This window comes from Tamandua tetradactyla, chromosome 5 (assembly GCF_023851605.1).
Source record: "Tamandua tetradactyla isolate mTamTet1 chromosome 5, mTamTet1.pri, whole genome shotgun sequence".
Classification (NCBI taxonomy): domain Eukaryota; kingdom Metazoa; phylum Chordata; class Mammalia; order Pilosa; family Myrmecophagidae; genus Tamandua; species Tamandua tetradactyla.
The window spans coordinates 105,772,725-105,798,887 of NC_135331.1; the positions used below are offsets into that span (position 1 = coordinate 105,772,725).

General features: G+C 39.8%; 1 protein-coding gene across 2 annotated transcripts in view; it reads left to right on the forward strand.

Annotated features, from left to right (window-relative positions):
• OPN5 (opsin 5) overlaps positions 1 to 5,968 on the forward strand; it is a 63,816-nt gene extending 57,848 nt beyond the window's left edge. For both annotated transcript variants that reach the window (XM_077159223.1, XM_077159224.1), the window contains 2 exons: positions 705 to 946; positions 4,877 to 5,968. In XM_077159223.1, the coding sequence (XP_077015338.1) occupies positions 705 to 946; positions 4,877 to 4,940 (306 nt within the window). In that variant the 3' untranslated portion in view covers positions 4,941 to 5,968. The remainder of the gene's footprint in view (positions 1 to 704; positions 947 to 4,876) is intronic.
• The last annotated feature ends 20,195 nt before the right edge of the window (positions 5,969 to 26,163 follow it).

Below are 26,163 nucleotides of genomic sequence, written 5' to 3' on the forward strand. Positions count from 1 at the left end.
TTTAATAAGTTGCTAGTTTACAGTTCTAAGGCTGAGAAAATGTCCCAATTAAAACAAGTCTATAGAAATGTCCAATCAAAGGCATCCAGGGAAAGATACCTTGGTTCAAGAAGGCAGATGAAGTTCAGGATTTCTCTCTCAAGTGTAAAAGGCACATGGCGAACATGGCCAGGGTTTCTCTCTCATCTGGAAAGGCATATGACGAACACAGCATCATCTGCTAGTTTTCTCTCCTGGCTTCCTGTTTCATGAAGCCCCCTAGGAGGTGTTTTCCTTCTTCATCTCCAAAGGTCGCTGGCTGGTAGACTCTGCTTCTCGTGGCTATGTCATTCTCTGCTCTCTCAGAAATCTCTCTCATTCTCCAAAATGTTTCCCCCTTTATAGGACTTCAGAAACTAATCAAGACCCTCCCAAATGGGTGGAGACATGCCTCCACCTAATCCAGTTTAACAACCACTCTTGATCAAATCACATCTCCAGGGAGATGATCTAGTTTCACACATACAGTACTGAATAGGGATTATAAGAAACGGTTGCCTTTACAGATGGGATTAGGATTAAAACTTGGCTTTCTAGGGTACATACAGCCTTTCAGACCAGCACAGGTGTGAATAGGCTACCTTCTCCCCATACCCATCATTTCTGGCTCTGGTCTTCTATCTATCGGGTCCCATGATTCTGTTTTTGGTGCCCTCTCTCACTAGGTGGCGATGTTGATTTGTGCTGGCTTCCTGATTGCCTGGATTCCTTACGCAGTGGTGTCCGTGTGGTCAGCTTTTGGAAGGCCGGACTCTATCCCCATACAGCTGTCTGTGGTGCCAACCCTACTTGCAAAATCAGCAGCAATGTACAACCCAATCATTTACCAGGTCATCAATTACAGATTTGCCTGTTGCCAAACTGGTGGCTTGAGAGCAACCAAGAAGAAGTCTTTGGAAGGTTTCAGGTAATATTTCATAGAAGCTGGGAGATGACTGATAATCTTTGTTTGAAAATTCCATAGAGTTCAGTCCATTTAGATGTGCTGTCTTCTTAGGGTTAGAGGTTATCACTGAGGTGTAGTATAAGGAGGACTTTAATTTTTGATCATCAAAATTCCTGAAATGAAATGATCAGATGTGTAGGAGTTAGATGACATAGGTAGATAGCAACTAAAATACAGGGGTACTTCCATCAGAGCAACCACTATATATCAATGGTTCTTACTCATACTTATCTGGGAGCAAATCCATTTTACAATAAGAGTTCTGTTCTATTTGATTCAAAATCAAGGTCTCACAACAGAAAGACGTTGTGGTTTGGGGAATTTCTACCACTGTCTAAGAGTAAAGGAACTGGACAGGCAAAGGAAGGGGAAAAGGAAGATGATATTTTTACCCTGTGTCAGGTTCTTTTATTTTCACAAGTCCCCACAACATTCCTTCTCTTTGTCAGATATGGAAACTGAGACTCTAAGAGGTTAAATAAGCTGATCATGTTTATATGACCAGGAAGTAGCAGAACAAGGTTTTAAAATTCAGGTCTATTAGGCTTCAAAAGTCCTACTTTTCTCTCTATGCTGTTTCTGCTGTTCAGTGAGATTGAGGAGCCGGCACCAATTTCCCTTAGAGCACTAACGTCTCAAGGTGAGCAAACAGTTGAGGACAATTGTATCCACTCAGAGCCAGTCTTAACAGTAGAAAGGTGAAAAAGGACCTTAATTCATGGACTAAGGTGAGGGGTGTTGAGAAGGTCCCAGGTCTCCAAGCCCTCTTGATTCTTACTCACTTTACCAAACCAGGTTTGCTACCTGATGCTCACAAAAGCCAATCTGTGACCACAGAGTTTCAAAGCAAGTCGGAGATTTATTACAAAGCTCTGTGTAAGAGGGCAGGGGGCAACATCTCAGATCTGTCTTCCCAAATTGGAGAAACTCTAATTCGTTTTTATGAGAGTCAAACAAAGAGAGGTAGAGTACTAATGTTGGGCCAAACAAAGAGAGGTAGAGATACTGATGTTGGGACACTGGGAGATACTGACTGATTTGTTCAATTGGAAGTGCGTAGGTCTGTGTCTAAACTCTTGAGGGTAGATTTTCTGGTTTGGGGCTAAGCATTGGATTACAGATTAGTTGGGATGTAAATTGCCTAATTAATCTAAGATAATAAGCAAAGGAATTAAGAACTGAGAAAGTCTGGTTGGTGCAATACATATTAGTTGCAAGTTACAATGGAGTTTCCTATAGTTCAATTAACATAAGATAGCAAGTAAGAAGCCTAAACTAAACAAAGGGGCTGTAGGGTCTGACAAAAGCCAGCCACGGCAAACATATAGTTGCCCACTACAGCGATGATGCAAAACGTAAGATTATAAGCAAAGGAATGAACGCAAACTAAAATAACATTTAGGGTTGAAACCTTGTAGTCCGCAATTATGATCTACAGGAAAGCAGAGATTTTTCCCTAAGGGAAATGGGCCTTCTAGCGGACAACACCAGTTACATGATTATGTCTAGATATTTTTCAATACTTCTTTCTTTGATTAGTAGGGGGACAATAGGAAAAAAATGATAGGGGACGATAGAAAAGGACCATGGGAAAATGTGGGGTTTTATCTTGTTCTTTCACTGTGCTTAAGTGACAAATCTTTTGGATTTTAGTTTCCTTACTGTTTAGGTACAGGATTAAGCAAAAAAGATGATAAAACAAGTACAAATAAAAGGCGCTATTGTTGTTGCCATGGTAGAGTAGAAAAAGTAATTCAATTTCGAAGAAGACAGGGTCTTAACCCAGCTCTGTTACTTACAATAGCTCTAGAGTTTTGTGGAAGTTTCTTAACTACTTAGAGCCTAGGATTGGCTTGAGGGTATGAACATGCCCATCTCCTGATAGTTGTTGTAAGAATTAAACAGAATGGGTGTGTGAAAAGGGCTTGGGGCAAGTATTAGTGGTTACTTTTTCCACATTGTTGGGGGAAAAAACCCGTTGGTGGCTAATGCTTCTCTGTTCAGAAACGGAATATTTAAATTTAAATGTCAAAAATGCATCTATTTTTGGAAGTACTAGCATTCTGGCCTCATTAGCTATTAATACTTTATTTATGAGTGCAGGTAGTGGGAATAAGTTCAATAGAGCAGATGTTGGAAGTAAACAATGGGGGAAGGGCTTCAACTGCAGGAGATGGGAATTCGAAAGGGATGGCTGAAGGCAAATTCCATCCACCTCATAATTTTGCCTCAGACTGGCTCTGTGTTCTCTACATTCCCTCATAAGCATGAAGAGCACATAAATATTCCACCCTCAATTATGGGGAGAGGGAAATTTATGTGGAAGAAAGTCACTTAGGGTCACAAACTTTTGGAAAAATTATCCAGGCAAGAGAAAGCTCAGTTTACATGTTCCCATTAAGCCATTTATGTGAAATAACAAGGATTGCTTTGCCGGGGGGGGGGGGGGGGGGGGGGGGGGGGGGGCAAGGGCTATTTCCTTACCCCAGAGTTTCACCTTTGCTGTGGGGAGGAGCCCTTGGAATTTGGGGTTGAAGTATATTCAGGGAGGGGGTACTGAAGAGGTGTGATGAATTGCAGATTGTCAGAGGGTTTGCTTCAGAGATGTGCAGAAGAAATAGTGACTAGGAGGTGGTCACCAGTAATTCTCTTTAGCTTTCAAAAGAAGCCCCTCCCCCAACCTCTACCCCCAAATTTTATTTATTTTTGTTGTTATTAAGAAACTAAGAAAGTGGGTAATTGGAGCCCACAGAGGGAGATGAAGTGATTATGAAGCCAGTCCAGAGTGGTTAATGGACTACTACAAGACCTATTAAATTGAATTAAAAAGGATTAACTGATATATATATATTTTCTTTTTCTTTTTCTGAGCTCTAAGATGTATTTTCTTATAATGGGAGATCCTCTTAGGGAATATTTTAAATTCAAATTAAAAACCTAACATGTTAAAGATGACGTAGAAATAAATTTTGAGTACTTTTAACAGTTCATTAAAAGTTAAAGTTATTTTTTTTCTCCTGAATTAGGTCCCCTGAGATTTCAGTAGCAGTTGATAAACCAAAGGAAAAAGAATATGTCCAAGAGCCCTTTTTGAAACTCTTTTGAAGGTTATTATTTGCCACACCTGGGTACCCAGATGTCTCCCATATAAATAGTGCTTTTAAGTGTTGGCTCTGCAGTGGAAATACCTGGGGAGCTTTGAATAAATGCCGCAGCCTGTGCCTCACCTGCAAAGATTCAGCTTTAATTGGTCTGGGTTGGGCCTAGGCTTCTGTTGTTTTTTCATCTGTTTAACTCCCCCAGATGATTCTCATACACAGCCCTTGTTGAAAACAGTGAACGGGAGCGTGGGCAAAGCAGGCTTCAGCAGCGCGGCCCCCTTCACCGGCCTGCACAGAGACTGATGAGGCTGCCTAGGTCAGTGACAGCCAAATCAGCCAGCAGATGCCAGGCCAATGGTAGAATGAATGATCTGAAGACAGTAGGGGACTGCATAGAAGGACCAGGGCATTGTACTTCCCATTTTTTTTTTTAAGTAGAGATAAAGAACAAAGGAGAAGAAAGCTTCTTGGCATTACTATTGTAATGAAACCTCCCCTGATCACCTTTCTTTGCAAGGCTTATGTTTCCAGAGAATGCCCTTTCCCTTTGGTGAGGCACAGGGCTGGACTGAGTGGCAGCTAGATGTGAAACGAATTTTGTACTGAGAGTGCAGGAGAGTTCCTCATTCTGTAAATAAATGGTTTGTTTTGTGGCACCTCAACCTAAGGGATTCCTTTTCTTAGAACAGTCTACATTGCATTATTCTTTTTCCATGTCTTTCTAACTCAAATCTTGTGCATAGTCAAGTGTATTAAATTAAGTTGCAATTTTTTTTCTCCTCTACCCTAGGCTGCATGCTGTCAGCACAGTGAGGAAGTCTTCTGCTGTGCTGGAAATCCACCCAGAAGTATGAAGATGGATCCATTGCATCGCTGATGGACACATTTATTCATTTCTTTGCCTCTGTCCTGCTGTTACATCCGATTGTGACCACTCTTTTCTCTTTATATTATATTTTTATATATTGTACCTTTCTCTTTAAGCCGGGGCTTTCAGGGAAATGCCAATGACTTAACAGAAATGAGATTATAGGATGCTACTTTAAGGAATATTATCAGGATAAGCCTCCCTGGGATTTTTCTTTTCTCTTATTTAAAAAACTGTTGTCATGGCAAACAATATTAAGTCTGAGGTAGTAAGAAAAATGTTTTAAAGTTTTATTCAGATTTTTTTTTTTTAATCACCACAGGATTTTTTAATGTAGTGTCAGGGAGACAGTTTTTCTCTTTTTTATTTCCCATGGGCAAGTACCGGGAATTGAACCCGGGTTTCTGGCATGGCAGGCCAGAGCTCTGCCTGCTGAGTCACTGTGGCCCACCCAGGGAGACAGTTTTTGGGGTCCTTTTAGATGGGGGATTATTGGGACAGTGTGCTGGACTTTCATTTATGCTTCTGGTTCCTAGAGCTATTCTCTTCTCATGCTAACAGAGGGTCGCACTCTCATAGCGGTGATTCTGCAAAGTAGTCCTCTAGAGAAATCAGTTTTGCCTTAACTCCCTAAATAGAAAACTCTCTCATATCCCAGAATTTGAGGACAAAAATAAACCCTACTAATGATGATTTTACCCACGTGGGTTTTTCTCATTACGTTCAACTTACCAATATAGTGGGTGTAATAGGGCATTTAGAACTGTAATTGTTCGACAAATGAATTTCATGAAAATAGCTGTTTATAAGTGTTGCTTCTTACATTCGTTTGTTCTTCATTATCTTTGTTCTTTCTTTTGGTCATTCTTTAAAAAATACCTTGTGACTTCTACCTATGTTCAGGTAAAGAAACATAGGTGTTAATGAGAGATGGATATGATTTCAAAGGCGATCCTTGCCCTTTAGGAGCTAAAGAAAGGGGCAGGGATGTAAATCCTTGGACCTCAAAGGCCCTCAGCCCAATGCGTATCTTGTCTTCTCTCCTAGCATGGGAAACGGGGGCCACTGCACTGCAGTTCTCTGGGATGCGTGCCCATGCTTCCTTTATTCAAGGCCCGGGCCGCTGTCCTCCATGCTTTGCCCCTCCTCCTGCTGTGAACCAGGTCCTGCTCAGGCCTTCTGGTAGCTGCTGCTGAGAGAGGTGAAAAAGGGCAGAGTGGCCTCTCCAGTGCTGCTGATAATCTCTCTCCTCCTTCCTTTTGAGGGTTGCAGATAATTGGACCCTTTTCCAAGGCTCAGCCCTTCAAATGGCCCTTCAGTGTCTTTGTCTTCTCTTTTTCTTGAGTGTTGGGGCAGCGGATGAGGAATGGGCTGATGTGCTTGAGCAGTAAGATGAGGGCTGGTAGAGGTGTGTACAGAGCGTGCTCTGTGAGGAAAGAGGAGGAACCCGCTCTTCTTGGGGCTTGAGACTGCTTCTCTGAGTCTGGGGAAAAAAGAGAAAGATGTCTTCAGGCTACAAAGGCAAGGGCCTTTTAGGTAGATGTAAAGAATAGGGTGTGAAAGCACGGAGTGCCCTAGGTGGAGGGGAACATAGGTTTAGAGCACAGAGTTAGGCAACCTGGGTTAGCATCCCAGCCCTGGGCCCTTTGGCAAGTCTGTAAGGATGGGGATGTTACCAACAATTAGCTCACAGGTCATTGTGAGGATCAGATGAGATGATATCCATGTAAGTCACTTAGCATGGTGCCTATGATAGAGGGAGCGCCCATTACATACAGGTGATTGCTATTGTTATTGTTAGGGTAGGGGCTGGAAGTGGGGCTGGAAATAGGCAAGGGCCAAATGACACCCCAAGAGCCTTGTTTTTTATGCTGTCATAACATAAACATACCTGAAGATGTATGGAGATCCCGTTGGGTTTTTTTGATTGAGGAAGGAAGGGATGAGATAAATAATTTTTAGAAAGACGAGTATGATAACAGTGTAGAGGATAGGTTGTTTTGGGTGGAGGAAGGGTAGTGGGTCAAGATTATATGCTGGGAGGCTTTATAAAGACATTATGATATATGAGGGCCTGAGTTAAGGAATGGTAATGTTGGAGAGATGAGAATATTGGTTTAAAATATTCTAAGAAGTAGGAGTTTTTAGCAAAAGATTGCATGGAAGATGGAGGAGTCAAAGATGTGTTAGAAGCATCTGCTTAGAAAATAGGGTGAATGATGATACCTACAGATATGAGAAATGCAGGAGGGCATTGGCTGGGGAGAGATAATGAATATTTGGGTGCCAGTAACGCACCTGGAGATACTCAAATTGGGTAGTTAACTATCCCAAAGTCTTCCCTGTGGTATGGGGGTTATAGGGTTAGGAAGTCAACTCGGTAGGAAAAGGATGTTAAAGACTATTTGAAAGTTGGCTACAAAAGACCTGAAGAAAATGAAGTGAATGGGATTTTTTGCATGTGTGTCTGTTTTGTTTTTTGAGAAGAGGGCTGTGGAAATGGATGATGAAGGGAAGAAATATAAAAGGACTTTCAGGTTAGTGTAGATTTGCCTAGAAGGTAGAACGTAACACTGATGAACCGGAATCCCTGAAGGTAGACTACACGCTTTCATTTGTTAACTGCTTAATTAGAATGTGGCCTTTAGCTCAGCTCAAAAAAAGCATGCATAGGAAAGGACTAGCATAATTATGGCAGGGGGAGTATTTAAATACTAGTTATAGCATGGGGAGTGTTTGGAAAGTATGATTTCAAAAAAGTGATCCTCCATGCTCTGGTTCTACTCATTTATGCGTTTGTGTGTGTGTGTGTACATGCGTGATGCTTTAGGAGCTGAGAGGTACCAGAGTTGTTACAAGAATTGATACTGAAGTAGAAAGTTGTCTCTATGGGCAGAAAATGAGGGAAGAAAAAAAATTGAGAATCTGCTTGCTTGCACCAGGTTTTGTATGAATGGATAGTTTCCTGAATGGGTTTTGCTTCCCCGTAGGCTTTCAGTGATTTGAGAAAGCTCTGTGAAGTTTCCAAACACTTCCATAAATTATTTTAATGCTTACTTTGTGTATGTGTGTGTGTATTGTATTTGTGCACCAAAGATGGTGTGTGTGAGATAGGATGTGAAATCCTTGAGCAGGCAGCTGTGTCTGCTCTCTTTTGGGCTGTCATCAGTGGCCTGGCGTATGAAAAGCACTTGGCATTTGAGTGGTTGAAATCAGATGGTTAACTACTGGATTATAATTCAAGAGAGACATGGAAACATGAAGATAGAATATTAAGTTCAGAATGTAAAATCCTAGATTCCTGTATTATTTATTTCAAACTCCCTGGTTTTTGTGAACCTCTGTTCAAATATGGCCTGTGCCATTAATAAAGAATGAGTAAATGAATTTGTGCAATGGGGCTTGACAGTAGAAATGCCTTATTAATCTGAAAGGTTGGATTTTGAGAATCATAATAAAATCCAAATATACTTTGAGTTTTCTAGAAAGAATGAGGTAACAAATATATTACACAGATTACACTAATTATTTGACTCTTAGAAAAGCAGTTGCTTAAAAAATCAAGCATTATGCTTATTTAGAACTGAAATGATAACTAAAAATTTTTTCTCATTTAATTTTTCTCTTGGAAAAAAAAGCTCCTGTCTTTATTGGTCTTTAGCAATATTAACACCAAAATCCATCAGTGGAAATACTCCCTTAAACTGTTATGAATGTGGGAGAAAAGACAAGACGGGGAAGAGAAAGTGGCGGTGGCGGGGGTGGGTGGGTGGGGGGGAAGGGAGAGCCGGTTTACTAGGCTAGTAGAATATTGAAGGGTTGACTGAGGCTGGCAGAACCAAACATCTTAAAGGATGCCAAAAATGTCAGAGGATGTTATACATAGAACAAAGTATGTCATTAAAGAGAAAAGGTTAATAAAGTTGGGATCAGACTGATTCAATCCTAATTTTGTAGAGAGGGAGCCAGGCCTCATTCTCCAGAAGGTCAGAGTTGACGGTTCTGCATTCCCCTTATGAAAAAGGGGCAAATGGCAAGAGATAAAACAGCTACAGGGGACTCGGTAAGGAAACATGTTTCAGAGCATGTCCTTGACTCTGTACAGATTTAGTCCAGAGTCTCAAGTCATCAACATCTGTGGCATAACAAAGCCGCTGGTCGCCATGGTGACCGTGAATGGTTTTTTTTTTTAAAAAGATTGTACAACTTTCAAACGTAACATGTTGTCCAAGTTATATGACTGTGTGAAATATATCCTGAAAGTACTTTTATCCAAGAGATTAAAATCAAAACAAGCGGGTGGGCCATGGTGGCTCAGCAGGCAAGAATGCTCGCCTGCCATGCCAGAGGACCTGGGTTCGATTCCCGGTGCCTGCCTATGTTAAAAAAAAAAAAAAATCAAAACAAGCGTTGGTGTTGAAATGAGTTTTCTCAATGATCTTAAACCTGCTTTCCTTAACCATGCCAGGAAAATGAGATGCTGTAATAATAATGCTCTGATCCCAGCTTGGTCACAGATTGTATATATCCTGACATGTGTCATGGACTCAGATGTATATTATATAAAGCATGTTTTGAGGGCAAAAATTATTCTGAGTTAGTATATGGGCTTTATCAATTTTGTTGTATTTTAGTTTTTTTTTTCCCCTCCCACACGGGCAGGCACTAGGAAATTAACCTTTGGCATGGCAGGCAAGAACTCTACCACTGAGCCACCGTCGTCCGCCCTTTATTTTAGTTTTAAATGGACTAAATCTAACTAAATAATACTGCGTTTACTCATTCAGGCTTGCATTTAGTAAGCTTTAATTAAATGCCTATAGTATGTACTATCCTAACTCTTTTGGGAGATACAGAGTGGGAGGAAGGAGGTGCTTTCAATTCTCCAGGAATTTGGGAGTTTTGGCCAAGTCTTGAATTCTATCTACATTGGAGTTATCTTTAATAGTAGTAATTTTTACTAATTATTCAGTAACCAATTTTACAGGTAACCTATGCGTACCATCAAGGTTTACATTGATGAGCTTCATGGAGAAAATGCAAATATCAGGAGAGGTCCAGGAAGTTGATGCCTTCTGTGCCTCAGTGTCCTAGGTGCCGAGAGGAATGTGGGGCTTCTGCCAATTCCTCTAGAGCTGAACACATTTACTCTCAGGGGCAAGTGATTTCCTGCAGGCAAACTCTGAATGTTTGAATTCTCAGTTTGAGTGAGGGTTTTTCCCTTAGGGTATACAAAAAGGTACCAGTCAGGTGTTTGGGGCACTGCAGTTTACACATTTTTTCCCTAAACTAGAGGATGGGAGACACAACATAGTACGGAAGTTTAGAGGAGAGTTCTGGAGATAGTCAGATTTGGTCTCAAACTCAGGTTCTACCATTTACCAGCTCTGTGGATGTGGGCAAATTACTTGATCTCTCAGTGGTCTAAATCACCCTAGCTGGGAGAAAAAGGGACAGTCTTACCTTACTGGTGATTTTTGTGAGTAGTTTGTATAAAATGATAAAAGTTCCTGAGCAGTGCTGGCCCATTGAAAGCATATGATAAATGGAAGCTATTGTTATCGGTATTACTAGAAAAAGCATGTAGTTATTCCAAGGGGATTCTGTGATGACAGCTGGGAAACCCTTTTCTAAAGGTGGTATGAAAGTTACTCTGAGGTGGCTGATCACTGTAGATCTGAAAAATGTCAAGATTGAGAAAGTGAAAAAACCAAGATTCTGTGGGAGTAGCCACTGGGGAGCTCTGCCATAGGGAACCACGAGCATTAGGAATTGCTACCTTGAGAAGGTGCTTGCCTATTTGAGCATGGTTGTGGGCGGCAGGTATTGCAGGAGACCAAGGAGAATAAGGGTTTGCTCCACTCCAGCATGTCATCCTGGAAGGAGAAAGGGTCAGAGTACTTCATCGACTTAATGCCAATGGGATAGTCAACATGACCAGTCTTTCGGTGGATACTGTTCAGAGGTGAGAACATGCTACTGTCCCACTGGGGATCTTTGTGTGATTAGAGACAGGTAGAGAAATTGTATCTGGGGTTCAGACCAGTTGTAAAAATTCTTTTGCCCAGCCCACTGATGCTTTCAGAGAAGAGCAGTTCTAATTTTGAATGCTTATCAGGGATGTCTAATCTCTTGATGCCTGTATATGATGCTTTATCTGGTGTAGTCTTAAATCCTTGTTACCCAGAGTGTAGACTGCAGATCCAGAGCTTGGGTATCTCCTGGGAGCTTATTAAAAATGCAGATTGGGCTCCACCCCTTACCTACTGAATCAGAATCTGCATTTTTTAGCAAAGTGATTTGCATGCCAGTTAAAGTTGACCAAGCCAGTGGTTATGCTAAGATTAATGTACTTATATGTCTTTTCCCACTGGGATTGGTAATAATTGGAGCTTTCCTGATCAGTAATATCCCAGCCAATATGCTCAGTTGGTGTAAGAGTAGGGAGCTGGAGTCTGAGTACTGGAGTTATGAGCCTTCTGTGGGAAGGGCATCCTCCAGGCTGTGTCCTGTGTGTTCAGTATGGTACCAGGTGTCTGAGGGAGAGCACTGAGATGTCAGCCTCCTGCCAGAGGCTGAGAACTAGGGCCCATTCACTGCTCTAAGAAACCAGGGAAGGGAAGCATGAGACTGTTGGGTGAGTCAGCATTTGAATCGACTATTCAAAGCAAACATATTCAGAGAGAAGGATATTTTTCCTTAAAGCTAAGAACTACATTTTTGTAAGTATTTTCTGTTTTCTACTTTTCAGCATCCACTCCCAAAACCCATCCACCCACTCCACACACAAGCTCAAATGAACAAAATGAGCACAATCTAATTCTGTTCGAGAAAAAGAAAAGCATCTGATCCATTTGAAAAATGAGCTAAATTTGGCAGCAAGAGCACGGGATTTATACAAATTGCCTAGAATTATATCTGAATCTACAAATTTTAATATTCCATCCATGTAGAAGCAAAGCCAAGTGTGATCTCAGGCTGATAAAAAGTTTTCAAGGCTTGGAAGGGAAGAATAATAGCATTACAGCAGCAAGTAACTCTCAACACTCCCAGCGCGTGGAGAAACTGGCACTCTCCTCTAAATATAGGACCAGGACTGAAAATGGTATAAACACTTCCAAGCCAGCATTTTGTAGAAACTCGCTGCCAGTGGGGAATCGGTAGGGCACCCATCAAAAAGGTTATCTAATTCTGCAACTGAGCCTGAATGTGGGGTATAGATGATGCCCTTAGCTCAGAACAGGAGTGAAATCATGCATTCTACAAGGCAGTACTTTCCCAAGGAGGGGGATGTTGCTTCAAGGTTACAGGACTTACCGGCTTTTTTGAGTCGGAGGTGTTGGAAGACTTTCCCTGCTATTGTTAGGTGAGGGTAGCTGGGAAGACACCAGTGAAAAGCCTGGTGGCTTGACTTGTCCCCAGAATCTGTCTGGGAGCTGGGAAACGAGACAGCCACTGCAGCAAGAAGTGACCTGGCTCATACATGTCAGTAGTAGGAGCCAAAACAACTGGAGCGTATTGGGGTTAAGCAGAGAAGGCAGAGATGAGAGGGAGAATGGAGGACAACATGAGAGCCTGAGAGATTTGCTGTCTTCTTCTGGGCTGCAGCAGCCACTGCTGGTTTAGGCCCTAAGGATGAAGGGAGCTGAGCGGCGTGTGGGCAGAGGAGAGCAACTTCTAGGTACACCCTGCGAAAGGCTCATTAAAAACCGTGTGCCTGAAAATATGTGAAAAAGAAGCAGGTGTGGCTTTTAAAAATTCATTAAAGAATTTTGTCTACTTGGTTTCAGCTCCTGGAGAACGTTCCAGAAGTGGTTAGGTCTATTGGACTTACAATTAAGCCCAATGAGAAATACACAATGTTAGCCTCACCCCTTAGTCACCCTAAATTTCCCAGGCAGTCTTGTCGATGACAGGAATTGCTAATCTGAAAATACTTGAACAATTCTGAAAGTTGGAGATACATTTCTTTTTGGCACAAGAAAGTGAGAAATGTGATGCTGGAAGCGAGAAAGGAAGCACTTAATTCCATATTAAGCTGTTTAATGCCTTGATCTCATTCAGGATAATCTTGATTTTATTTAACAAAGCTATTGATTAACAGTTTATCATTTAATGTGAATGGTTTTCCTTCAGAAAAAAAAAATCGGTCACATCTGTCAGGCTGCAGCTATAGGCGTGTGATTCCCATTATGGTGTCTTACATAGTTTTAAAAATTATTCAGAATGATTGAAATTACAGTAGGAAACTATGCTATCCCAGGTAATCCTTTTCCAGTTGTATTTTTGATGACAAACAAATGAAGAGTGGTGGAACATCTTCTGAGGCTGTATGTCTCAGATGGCCACCATTTTGTTTTTATTCCAGTTAAGGTGAATAGGAGAGATGTGTTCTCATGAGAGTGTTAGCTCCATGATCAAAGGGGGTATAAAATGTTGAGACCCTGGTTCTTTGCCAGGAAGCATATTTCTCTAAGGAGAATAATAACAGATACCCTATTATTAAATCTAACATTTGCCAAGCATTGCTCCAGTGCCTATTCAGCAAACTACAGCCCATGGGTCAAATCCTGCCCACTGTTTGTTTTTGTGAATAAAGATTTATTGGAATGCTGCCATACTCATTCATTGATTTATTGTCTATTTTCCCTGTTGAGTAGACAGACAGACTGGCCTATAAAGTCTAAAATATATTCTGTCTGGCCTTTCATGGATAAAGTTTGCCAAAACTTGCTCTACTGCTTTATATGTCTTAATTGCCACAGGGCATAGTCTTTGTCTATTATGAGGAAACTGAGGCAGAGAGTTTACATAACATGCCCCAAATATGCAGCCTATCTGTGGAAGAACTGGGATACAGTGTCCTCAGGCTGATTCCAGAAACTGTGTCTCTTATTGCTCTGCTGGATGAATTGATAGTTATTTTTTTCCTTATTTAGGTTTTTCTCCTTTCCTCTTGCTTGCTTTAAAATCCCACTACAGGTTCCTTATAATTTTTTTCTTTGCTCGATTTCCAAGTGAGATGGGGAATTAAGAACTCATTTCTATTCCTTTGAAGGGAATCAGGAGGTCCCAGGACAGGGGCATCAAGTCTTAACTACATTTATGATGTAAGAAAACTAGTAGTATGGAGAAATCATTTTTTAGAGCCTGAATGGAGAGATAGTAGCTGGTAAGGATAAATTCAAATAAACGATTAGCTATTGAGTGTTTCTGATGTAGGAAGCTAGGCAAAAAATACTGTATACTCCTTATATGAAAAGAAGTCATGTTCTGCTGGAAAAGCCCCATGAGCAAATAGATGGGTTCAATGATTCATGTGACATGCTGTGATAGAGGGTACACAGGGAGCTAGAGGAACATACGAGGGTGTTCCTTAACTGGGGTGGGGGTGGAAGGAGGAAATCCAGGGACCTTTTTGGAAAAGGGAATTCTTGATAGGAGTTAGTCAGAGGCAGATGCTGGGAGAGTCTTCAAACTAGAGGGAGCAATTTGAGGAAAAGGGCACCATATGTAATACCACACCATGTTATGGAAGCTCCAAGTTGTGTAGGAGACAAGCGAAGGGGCCAGTTCACCAAGATCTTTGAACATTGTGGTCAGTGGCTTCCATCTTTTCCAGGTGACTGTGGGAAACTATGGCAGTGTTTTTTGTTTTTGTTTTTTTTGCATATGTAGGTTGTTCTGTGGTTTTCATTTTAGACAGGTCACTTTGAGGCCAACGTAGGAAGTTATTGTCCTCCCTAAAATAAGGTACTTGGAGCATCTCCATCATTGTTCCCTGGGATGCTTGTTTAAAGGGTAAATCTCTGGGCCCCACTCCACACTTCGTGCTTCAGATTCTCTGTGGTCTTTGTGCATCTTCAGTTCAGTAAGCATCCCAGGTGATTCTTATATGTACCATTTGAGAAGCTTTAAAGGATGGTTTTAGGAAGGTATAGGGGAAAGGATAGTCCAGATGAGCACTGATGAGAGTCTGAATTAAGGTGCTGGTATTTTGGAAATAAGAATTGACAAGAGTTATTGATTAATTGAATGTGGGTGGTAGGTGGCAAAATGGAAAGGAAATGCCCTTCATGCTTAAAAAAGAATGTCTGATTCAGGTTATTGAAATAAGAGTGGGTGTTTTTCTCTTACTCAAACTGCTCTTCTTCTTGCCTTCCTTCTCTCAGGTCAATTCAGATATCTGCTCAATGACATAACTGTTTTTCAGTCTGAAATGAAACTCCACAACCAGTTTGGAAATGAGGGTACTGTGTATTTTCCCAGAAACTTAGAACTGTGTGCTGAGTAGTTGGTTGGTTTGTATTTTTATTGGGTGTATATTTATTGGAATCAGAAGCCTAGTACATAAAATGAGATATTTTTGAAACTTTCAAGATAAATATGAGGGATGTGGAGCCTGGTATGAAGAACAATCTAGTTAAATTCATAAAATTCCACTCTGTGGGCAGATTGGCTACCAGAGAGCTAATGAATACTTGTGTATGAAATATGACTTTTTCTGTGATAAGATGTTATTAGGTCAATTTTTTTTTTTTTGGTATGGGCAGGCTTTGGGAATTGAGCCCAGATCTCCAGCACGGCAGGCAAGAATTCTGCCACTGAGCGACCATTGTACCATCTAGGTCAATTGTTTTATCATCCCACATTTATGTTGATCACATCCTTCAAATGAAATCCTCAGACTTCACAAATCAACATGCTAACCTGTCATAGATAATCCAGAATTGGAAGAAGAGGGACATCCCCGTATTTGAAGAAGATACTTTCTAGGATACAGTTTGCTTTGGCTATTCTTAATAGTGCAAGAGAATTACACAAAAGCCTGTTGTGATTCCAGCAAAGCCCCAAGACATAGGCTCATTGGAAAGAACATTGCTAATGGGAGTCATCAGAACTGGGTTTGTTCTCTGTTTTGTTGTGTGACCTTGATCAAGTATGTGACTTGCTGGTGATGGGGAATAAGAACTGAATTTACACCTCGTGGAGCTTTTTGCCTTACAGGAAAGGTACCGTAAGGGGAGGGAGGATAACTTGGATTCAGGGAGGAAATGCAATTTGCAGAGAAATGTAAAGGATAGGTAAGTTTTCAGGCCTAGGAGGAAGTGGAGGCTCTGGCACCAGTAGAGGGGCAACTAGAGAACAGAACAGTTTGGATGGATTGAAAGTATGTAGGAGAAAATTAGGCTGTGAAGTTGGATGGGGAGCAGATCATGGAGAGCTATATAGGTTAGTCTTTGGAAGTTGTATTTTATTCTAGATAACAAGCAGGAGTAGAAGCCGAGGAAATGAGTTGGATGAACTATGGAGTGGTGTAGACAAGAAACGAGGCCTGAATTAGAAGCGTAGCCTTCAGAATGTCCTGGAATAGAACAGGTTGAGATGCATGTGGAAAGCTGGAATCTGCAGGACTAATTGCATGGGAGGCAGAGGTGAATGGAGTTGGAAAGAGAAGCTGCCCTTGATGACAACATCCATTCCAAACCCTGTCTGGTGTGTGTGTGGTGTGGTTGCGATCTGAATGGAGTTTCAGAATTTCTCCACCTCCTAAATGTACCACTGCCTGAAACTTAGTTTCTTCTTCTCTACAACAGGAATAACAAACTTGTCTTATGTGCTGGTTGTGAAGAGCATATCTAACATGCCTACATAGTGTCTGGTACATACAGAGAAGTCAGCTTACAAATTTTAGTTCTCTGACCTCCCAACTCTACCATCTTTACTGGTTTGGAGAAAGGAAATTAAAAAGGAATATAAAAATAATGATTCACCCTATGAATATGGAAATTACACATCTTAATTAAATTCTTCCACTCGATTAGAGAGGCAGAATTACCAGCTAGAGCGTGCTGGGAACCTGTTCTTTCAGCATCTTCTGGTGTACCTCCTCAGTCTGGTGAGGGGTGGACTTACCTTCTACTGAACTCAGGCTTATGAAAGCCAATCTGGACATAGGGTTGTGTCTCCATCTGGGGTACTGCACTCCGTATCTATAAAATTCCATTTGTCTTGCAGATGAGGTGTAATATTATTGGTAAAAAATTTTTACAACTATCAAAGCAATGCGAAGGGGTCTTCTGATAGGAGGGTTCCTGGCTTAGTGGGGCAGGATTTGGCCCTGTTGCCTGACACAGCTGAGCATCTCTCAGGTTCTCCAGGTCTGCTCCAGTTTTCAGTGAGGAGAGTGTGGATTGTCTAGTGTGGATTGTCTATGCCTGGAAGCTTCTCGTTTGTTACAGCTGATGTATAGGTTGTTATCCCATCTCAGCTGCAGGGTCCCAGATATGGGTCCCAAGTAGGCAGAAACTGTTCTATTCTTGCATTTGAATTACTTTGTCCTATTTTTCTTCCTGCTTAGTTCTCCTAGAAATGTATCACATTAGACGTCCTTGGAGAGTATAGAGTCATACCAGGGCAGCCTGAATTAACTTTTTATAAAGAGGAGGATGGAGACCCATGGTCTCTGTAGCTCAGTAGAATAGTTTTTCTGTCTTTCATTTTATTTTTTTTCATTTGGAACTGCCCAATAGAAATGAAATAAGAAGAGTCTACCTTAAGTTCAAAGACACCTCTTAGGTGAAGAACAAAGTCATTGCTAGAGAATGGAAAGAGGTACTTTAGAGAATAGAAACAAACCCAAGCACTTTGCAAATTCTGAGTGTATTACAAACACATAATAGGTGATGGAAAGAGCCAGCCAGGAGAATGCAAAATGGGCTGGTTGGGTAATGACTAATGCGTGAATACAAATCTTGGTGACAGGTGGTCAGCTATCTTTCTAAAGATTAAGTGAATGATTATAGGATTTTATTGATGCCCCAAAGTGAGTTTAAGTATTAAATATAGGAGGCAAATTTTAAGTACCTTTAAAAGGGCATAGTTAAAAAAATAAAGAGGCATGTTTACAATAATAACATTTAGAACAAGAGAGCTGGTAAGGAGAATTTGTCTAAAAGACCAAAAGTGATAGTTGCCTAACAATTAAATAATTATCAGTAGAGTTTTTTTTATATAATAAGTTGGGCACTTGGTAAGTGAGATGGACTCTAGGCCAATTGTATCTCCCCTGGGATTCCCTCGCAACTTCAGTTAAAATGAAAGATGTGCTGAGTCTTCAGGTCAAGCCATTATTACGTCAGGTCAATTGGATGTCTGATGTGTTAAGTTCTGTTATCCAGGGGCTGATTCTAGTTTTCCTTCTGCAAATCCTTCAGTTGATTTTGACTGCAGTAACACACCTGGTACATATGTGAGAAAAACAACGAATGCTAAAAATACAATTTATGTCTCATTGTTTCTTCTGCGAATTACTTTTTTTAGGGAAGAAGATTGACATTTTCACAGAGATAATACTTCCCTCTGGATAACACTACTGGGTTTTCCTCGATGTTAGATGCTGTCAGCACAGATAGCTGAGTGTTGACCTCTGAAAGATATATTAAGAGATCATATTTACAACATTTATCAGACACTCATTGTGTGCTAGGTTTTTTGGTAATTTTAGCCTTGCAAAAGGTTAGATTAGCATAATTCTTAATAAGCAGATGTGGCACTGAGTCACAGAGAAGGTACATGTTTGCTCTGCACTTAGAACCTAGATATTATGTCCATGGCAATTTTTTTTTTTTTTACTGCATCATTCATGTTGCATTGACAAATGGCGTATGTCCCAACTCCAAGCCTGTTCTGATTGATGAAAAGTTGGAAAGTGATGTAATGAGGTGTTGATTTTGCTTTAATCCAGAATTATGTGATAGTGGAAAGCCCATAAAATATTTAGAGACAATATCTGGTGCTTTCCTTACATCTGCGGTGTGTTTTGCATGGCCTAGTTATGGTTGGAAAGGAGAAATCTAGAGATTTAGTTTTCTTGGGACAACCTATGAGCTGAGAGCCCTTGGGTCTTTTAGTCAAGGAACTCTCCACTGGTGTTCGCTGTGGTATCCTCTGACCTGTTTTGGAATGGACCCCCTTATGGGAGGTCTCCAAGATGTGGTTGCAAAGAGAACTGAATAGAAAGCCAGAAGGGCACCTATTTAACATGTTTCTCGGTTTCCTTGTCAAGGTCAGAGTATTAATTTTAGCTTACATGCTTAGTACATCATCCCCCAAGTACAAAATTATACACTAAAAAAATATAATTATTTACAAATGTACCATGGTAAGCAGGACAGCTGTGTAATAGCTACAGAGAATTAAGCACCAGTGTTATTAGAACTTTAGTAGAGAAAAACTAAAACACTTCTTATTAACTGGGCATTTGTTCTGGCTGAGACACATCTGCATGGAGATAGGAAACATTGGGATGTGTGGCTACTAAATATGAACATTATCACCTCATTAAAGTAGGTCAAGGTAAGACAATGTGTTTTTTTTTTCCCCCCACATGCTGTAATTACAAGGGACAATTCAGTAGGTTTTAGCTCTGTCTGTATCTGGACCATAAAATTATGTAATAGGCAATCGCTCATTGTGGGTGATTAAAATAAATGTCTCAGGACAGTTTATAAAAGGAGAGCTACGACATAAATTATTGAGATTTCACTATTTATTATACTTACTCTCATATTTAAGGAAGGTATAAATTCAAAACTTGTTAAAATTGGGAGGGCCACAGAGGCTCAGTGGCAGAGTTCTCGCCTGCCATGCCTGAGACCTGGGCTTGATTCTTGGTGCCTGCCCATGTAAACAAACAAACAAACAAACAAAAAACTTGTTGAAGTTGTGGCAGCATGATGATATAGTGGAGAGAACACTGTACCTGGAACATACATACACCCAGAGTTAAGGAATCACTTCTAATATGTTTGACGATGTGCCTTTGGGAAAATCTTTTAATCTTTTAAACCTTGCTTTGCTTATTTGAGAGTGGCGATAATAATAAACCCTTCAAATGATTTTTGGAAGACTAAAGAATATGATGTATGAACCTGCAATGTCCAAAACAAATTATGATTAATAATTGCAATAAATGGGAGTAATAAAGCCAGAGCAGAAAGGCAGCAAAAACTGACAACAGTCCCTCTAAGAATGGGTGTGTCTGGATATGCAAACATGAGAACTGCTTCTTGACATAGGAAGAGTTCAAGTTTATGGATGAATAGAAGGTCAGCCACTTAGAGAGCTATGAGCCAGGGAAGAACAGCTCGATCCACATACTAGCAACCAAGAGATGGTTCTCTAGCTTGGCCACCTGGTTCATTGTTATGTGTAATGGTAGTCCATTATCATTGTGACATGAGAGTGTAATTCTCTCTCTCTCTTTTTTTTTTGTTTGGTTTAATTAGCTTGTGATGGTCCATAATGAAAACTGGCAATTCTGTGCTCCCAGGGAACTCCTGCTAACATCATACTTTCAAATAGTAAAGGTTTAAAGCACTCATAGGAAGTCAGCCAGCTTATCTATGTTCACTTCTGGAGATACGGAACTCAGAGAGCACCCAAGGATGTTTTAAAATTCAGAGCAAGTTAGTGATAGAGCTAGAGAGTACTTCATGACTCGGGACTTTTCCACCTTCTTTGTCTTCTGGAAGCTAATTGAGTGTTTTGTAAAATACACTAGGTGTGGTTGTTATTCCATAAAATATTATTATTAAGGAACAAAGAGACCTTCATCATAGAAGTGTCTGAAATATGCTGAGGGTAACTTTCAGAGGCATTTGTGGAGATCTGGTAAGAGAAATTAGAAAGTCTGCAGCAATTACATCCTCAATGAAGAAGGTAAACTAAAAGGAATGCTGCCTGCCTGGAAGTCCCAGGGGCACAGGAAATTGTGAATGGAAGAAGGCATTTTATAATTTAGTGGGAAAGTGACAAGGAGTGAAGGGAGGTGAAAAGATAAAGGTGCGTCAGTTGGCACCATGGGGATTGTCATCTGAAGTTGGAATGAGGGTGGAAAGTAATGAGTGGGTGGCCTTTGTGGACTAGAATTGACTCTGGCAGTTCTATGGCCAGTAACTGTCCATTTGTTGTGATCATACTATTCAGGGTGGTTTTGCATTTTGAGAATCTCCATTGCTAACTTTCCAAAAGGAATGCTTCCAGTTATTTTTCAGAGCAGGTCTTGTGCAGACTAAAAATATTTTGAGTGGCAAGTTGAATTGTTGGAGAAAAATGATTTCCTCTGTAATTAAGTTAGCCCCTTATGCTACAAATGACAAAATGAGAGAAAATGTCTACAAGTGACAAAAAGAGAGTACAGGTTTGTACAAAAATGCTAAGGAGATTATTTTAAAGTTTTTTATTTGTTTTCAAACTGAAATAGTAATACAGTTTCACTGGAATGATTGGAACAGTATTGTACAAAGATGCATAAAAGAACAGTAATTGCCTTCGCTCCCAGGTTATCTCATTGTTAACATTGTGACACGCATCCTTCCATGCAATTCCTTATTCATTCTTATGAGAAAAACTTAAGAGGCCAAATCTTAGATAAAATCTCAAGTGCTTGTGACTTTTCCACCTAATCAGAGATGACCTTCTTGAGGTTGAATGAAGAGTCTAGATTGAAGCCTTTGGGCTAGAATGAGGTAGATGTCAAAAAAAGGGCACCAAAGAAGCAAATCTACCAGAAATTATTTCTAAAAAATTAACCCTGAGTGGAATCTTACATGCTGGACAATCAGATTTCTTCCCTCAACCCTCCTACTCCATTCCCTTAACCAAGCATCCCATAAAGAAGTAGACGGTGACTTGTTGATCATTGATAGTTGTGTATCCTTGGAGCAGCTCTTATCACCAAAGTGTATTTAATATACAGAGTGGTATGGTACAAAGATTAGAACATTAAACTCAAGAGACACGATCCTGACTTCTGGAGCACTGAAAGAGAATCGAGGATGAAAAGGCAAATGGAGCCAAGTAACAAGTAATAAGAATGAACCCAGTGTCACTATGTTTGTGGTGTGTGTGGCTTGCATTCTGTGGGATGGTAAGGGAGGAGGGTCTGTAGCAGCTGCACATTTGAGCAGGATGGGCCTGGAGAGGAATAGCTACCTCGGGTCCAGCCATGCTGCTCCCTCTGCCTAGTGAGCAAAACACAGGGAAGGGCCAGAATAAAGGGTGATTTGCTCATGCAGACGTGGAATTTAAATCTGAATCCATTGGGAGTATATTTACATTATGCCAGAGTTACTTTTAATTTTAAAAACTTTTTAGGACTTTTGACATACAGTGTAGTATCCAAATTGTAAAATAACAAATACCATTATAACTATATTATGTATCTGTCTACTCCATGGAAGAATTTAAGGAAACAGTCTCTCTCTCTCTCTGTCTCTCTATCCATCCTCTATCATCATTTATATCATTTATCTATCTATTAATCTATCATTTATCTGTCTACTATTTTTATCTATCTTTATCTTATCCATCTATCCGTTCATCTATTTATATATTATATGCATACATGTATATATGTATTTAAGTATATATATATATATGCCTGGGTACAATAGACCTGTTATCCAAAAGTCTTATAAATAGATGTGATAATTAGCAATCGTGCATTTTTGGAATTCTTTGAAGTGGTAAAATTGGATATATCTCACTTTTATGATAATTTACTTTATTTACAGAAAGGTTAGTCACAACTGCTTTTATACTTTTCCTAGTAGGACACAATACAGTAGGCCTTTCTGGTTATAGTTCAACTCAGGACATTATTTTGTTGCTCTGTCCTTCTCGTTGGGGTTTCATCTTTAGTATATATCTGAGGCAAGTATTAAACTCGCTGCTCTCTAGAATTCTCCCCCAATTTCTACCCCAAGGTCCCTTGTTGAAACTTGTGTAAATATATGGATAATGAGATTGTAGCATGCCCACGTTGCTTTTCCTACTGTGAATAGGTATGAAGAGTTGTTGACTAGATGCTGAAGTCAATGAAGATCTTGTACCTCAAAAATGTGGTTGTTCCCTGTATAGGGCGGGTACAAATTTACTAGTAATTATGATCTAGGTGGAACAAGTTATTGTCCATAGTGAAAAATATGAACCTCTGAGGCCAAGAAACCCCACATTTGTTCACCAAAGCTTTGGTAATAAATGCCAAGTTCCAGCCTACACTCTTTAAATGCTGAAAAATATTTTAGCACATTATTCCTATTTATTTTTGAAGCTTGAGAAGGGATATGGCCGATGACCACTGAAATGTTGTTATTGAAGTTTTGTCATCATTATGTAACATGTGCTAAGTACTTCGTCTTCATTCTCCAAAGATGATTTAGAAAGAGTTCCTCAAGAAGGAAAGGACAAACCTGAGCAATGGAAACACAAAGGGTAGCTTCCACATTTCCTTCATTGTGATAGCAATTGTGCTTTTAATGCATTTATCATTGTAAAAATGTTCTTGCAACCACCAATTATTCCTACTTGTACATGGGTAGAATTCTGGATACTGTCTGGGAAACTTCTAGAAGCATAATATGTCAAATCAACTTGTATAAAGCATTTTTAAATACTCTCTGTGAGAAATATTCAGAAGATGTTTTAACTTCTGATTCATTATCTCTAGCCCAGTTGTGTGTTGAACTGAAGGGCACATTTGGTTACTGCACTGGGGAAAAATGGATTAGTTCGTTTCATCTCTGTCAGTTTCTCTTTATCCACACATTTGAAATAATTTCTCTCTTTTCTTTTTAAGGCACAGCTGTGTTATTCAAGTGCATTTTTTTTCCAATAAAGAAAATATACAGCACTGAATCATTTTGGTTTTGTCAGTATTGTTTCTTTTAAATCTAAAGATTCAGCAGCACTGTGGTTTATAAATGAGAGGCTTTGACAGAACCAAAATAAAACTATCTTACTTTAAAGGGATCAGCCAAATTGGGCAGCTTGATAATTTTTTTATTTACCTGTTATGATGATTTGTGTGGACGTTTCTAAAGCCACAAGGTTTATGTAAAAATGCTCACTGGTTGGGAATGTTTCTGAAACTTTGGCAGCACTGGGAATTATCCTAGCAACTTGGAATATCCTGTGAGTTATGTCACTGGTTTCCTTGTCTATAGAAAAGAAAATCCCCCAAGGTCACCCTCCAAAATTGGAACAAGTAAATACCTTATTATAACCTGTAGGTCTTCATCTTAGGAGGCAACGTGGTCTAAAAAGAGGAGCTGGTTCTCCCACTAATGATGACTGTTTAGGACAGTCATTGTACATCGTAGAAAGGATCCCAGAATTTTAGAGGGAAATGCTATCCAAAGAACCCAACACAAGAACATAAATTTCAGTCCTATATTATGGCCATTTAAGAAAAAAAATAAAAAATATTGGAGGAAGTCTTGAAGAAAAGAAAAAAAGGGGGGTGGGGCATACATGTAAATGTGTATATGAGTGTGAGTGTGTGTGCATGTGTGTGTGAGTTATATACACAAGATACATAGAAATTAGCCAACTTTCAAACACATAGAACTAAATCAACTCTTATGACAGCCATGTTTTAGAACTTTAAAAAAATATTCTTTCTGACAAAGCTTTACTAATAAAGGGTATGTTGTGCCATAATAACACAAAAAATCTCTAATCTCAGTTGTTTAATGTAATAAAAGTTTATTGCTTGTTTGTGCCACAATCCAATGCCATTGGAGACAAGGACTCTGCTCCATGCAGGCCTGTAGGGTCAGGCTCCTATGTTTTGTGGAATCTCCTTCTTCATCTCCAAGGCTGCTGCAAAAAGGAAAAGTGAGAGTGGGGATGTGAGTGGGTGAGATTTTATGGGTCATGCTAGGAAATACTATGCATCTCTTTCATCCATATTCCATTGGCTGGAACTGTGCCTTGTGGCCCTATTTGACTGCAAGGAGGGTTTTGTGTACCCATGAGAAAAATGAAATTGTTTTATTGAACACATAAGTGGTTGTTGTTTCGTTTTTGATTTATTGGCACCTGAAGACATAACACTCTCACTCAATACTAGTGCAAGGGTTTTTAAGTCTGTGTTGAAATAAAGTGGGGGGATAAGTGATGTTGTCCAGCACTTAAGTTCTGCTTGGATATGTTACAGGTATATGTTGGATATTAGACATTGCTTATTTAATTCTGTCTTTACTAACCTTATGAGTATGACATAGGCACTATTATTATTACTCTCAATATACAAACAAAGAAACAGAAGTTAGTAAAAAACATGCTCACGTTAGGCTCATTTGATGTGAGGGTCTGAGCTCTCACTGAACCATAACCATTTCACCAAACATTTACCTGCTACATATCTGTTTGGGTTTGCTTTTAGTCTTGATTTGGAACCAGGTGCTTCTACTTCTGGTGCCTAATCGTCATGATTTACGAAAGGGGTCACCTCCTACTCCCTTGGTATTTTCAACCAAATGGGATAGCACCTGCGAAACGCATTAAAGTCCTTCAGATGCAGGCCGCACAGTACACTTATAATTTAAATGAGATTTACCTTTTGACTATACAAAGGCAAATCCCCCAAGGTCAGTCTCTGGATCATTGTATGGTACAGAACTAAAAGTACAAAAGGGTCTATCATGAAGTCTCACAACCACTTGCCCTCTTGCCATCCATGTTCCCAACACAGAGGCAACTGATATTACCAGTTTCATTTGCATATCCTTTGAGAGACAGGCTAGACTTCTAAAACAATTATTTTACATACATATATATAATATATAACACATTATATATGCAATATATAACACACATAATACAAATATATGTATATTCCTTTGGGGGAGAAACAGCATACTATACACGTGGCTTTGTTTCTTGATTTTTTGCAGTTAAATCTTAATTTTGTAATCAGTCTATATTTGTTCATAGAACTGCCTTATTATTATTGTTTTTTTTTTTTTTTGACATGGGCAGGCACTGGGAAACAAACCTGAGTTTCTGGCATGGCAGGTGGGAACTCTGTCCCTGCGCCAACATTGCTGTCCCCACCTTATTCTTTTTATCTGCTGCATCTGATTCATTGTAGAGATCTATCCTGAATTATTTAACCAGTACCCTATTGATGTACAGTTATTTCTAATCTTTCTCAATATCAGTTCCCACATGCAGGATAAATTCTTAGTGATATCACCGGAAATTAAAATTAGCATTTAAATGATTATCTTTGCATTTAATGATCGTGTTTGATATTCATGATGGCAGTGAGTACCCATAAGTATCATGGTGAAAATTAAGACATAGATAATATCCTTTTGACCATTTAAGAATGAAGCTACTGCTAATGGGAGCAAAGT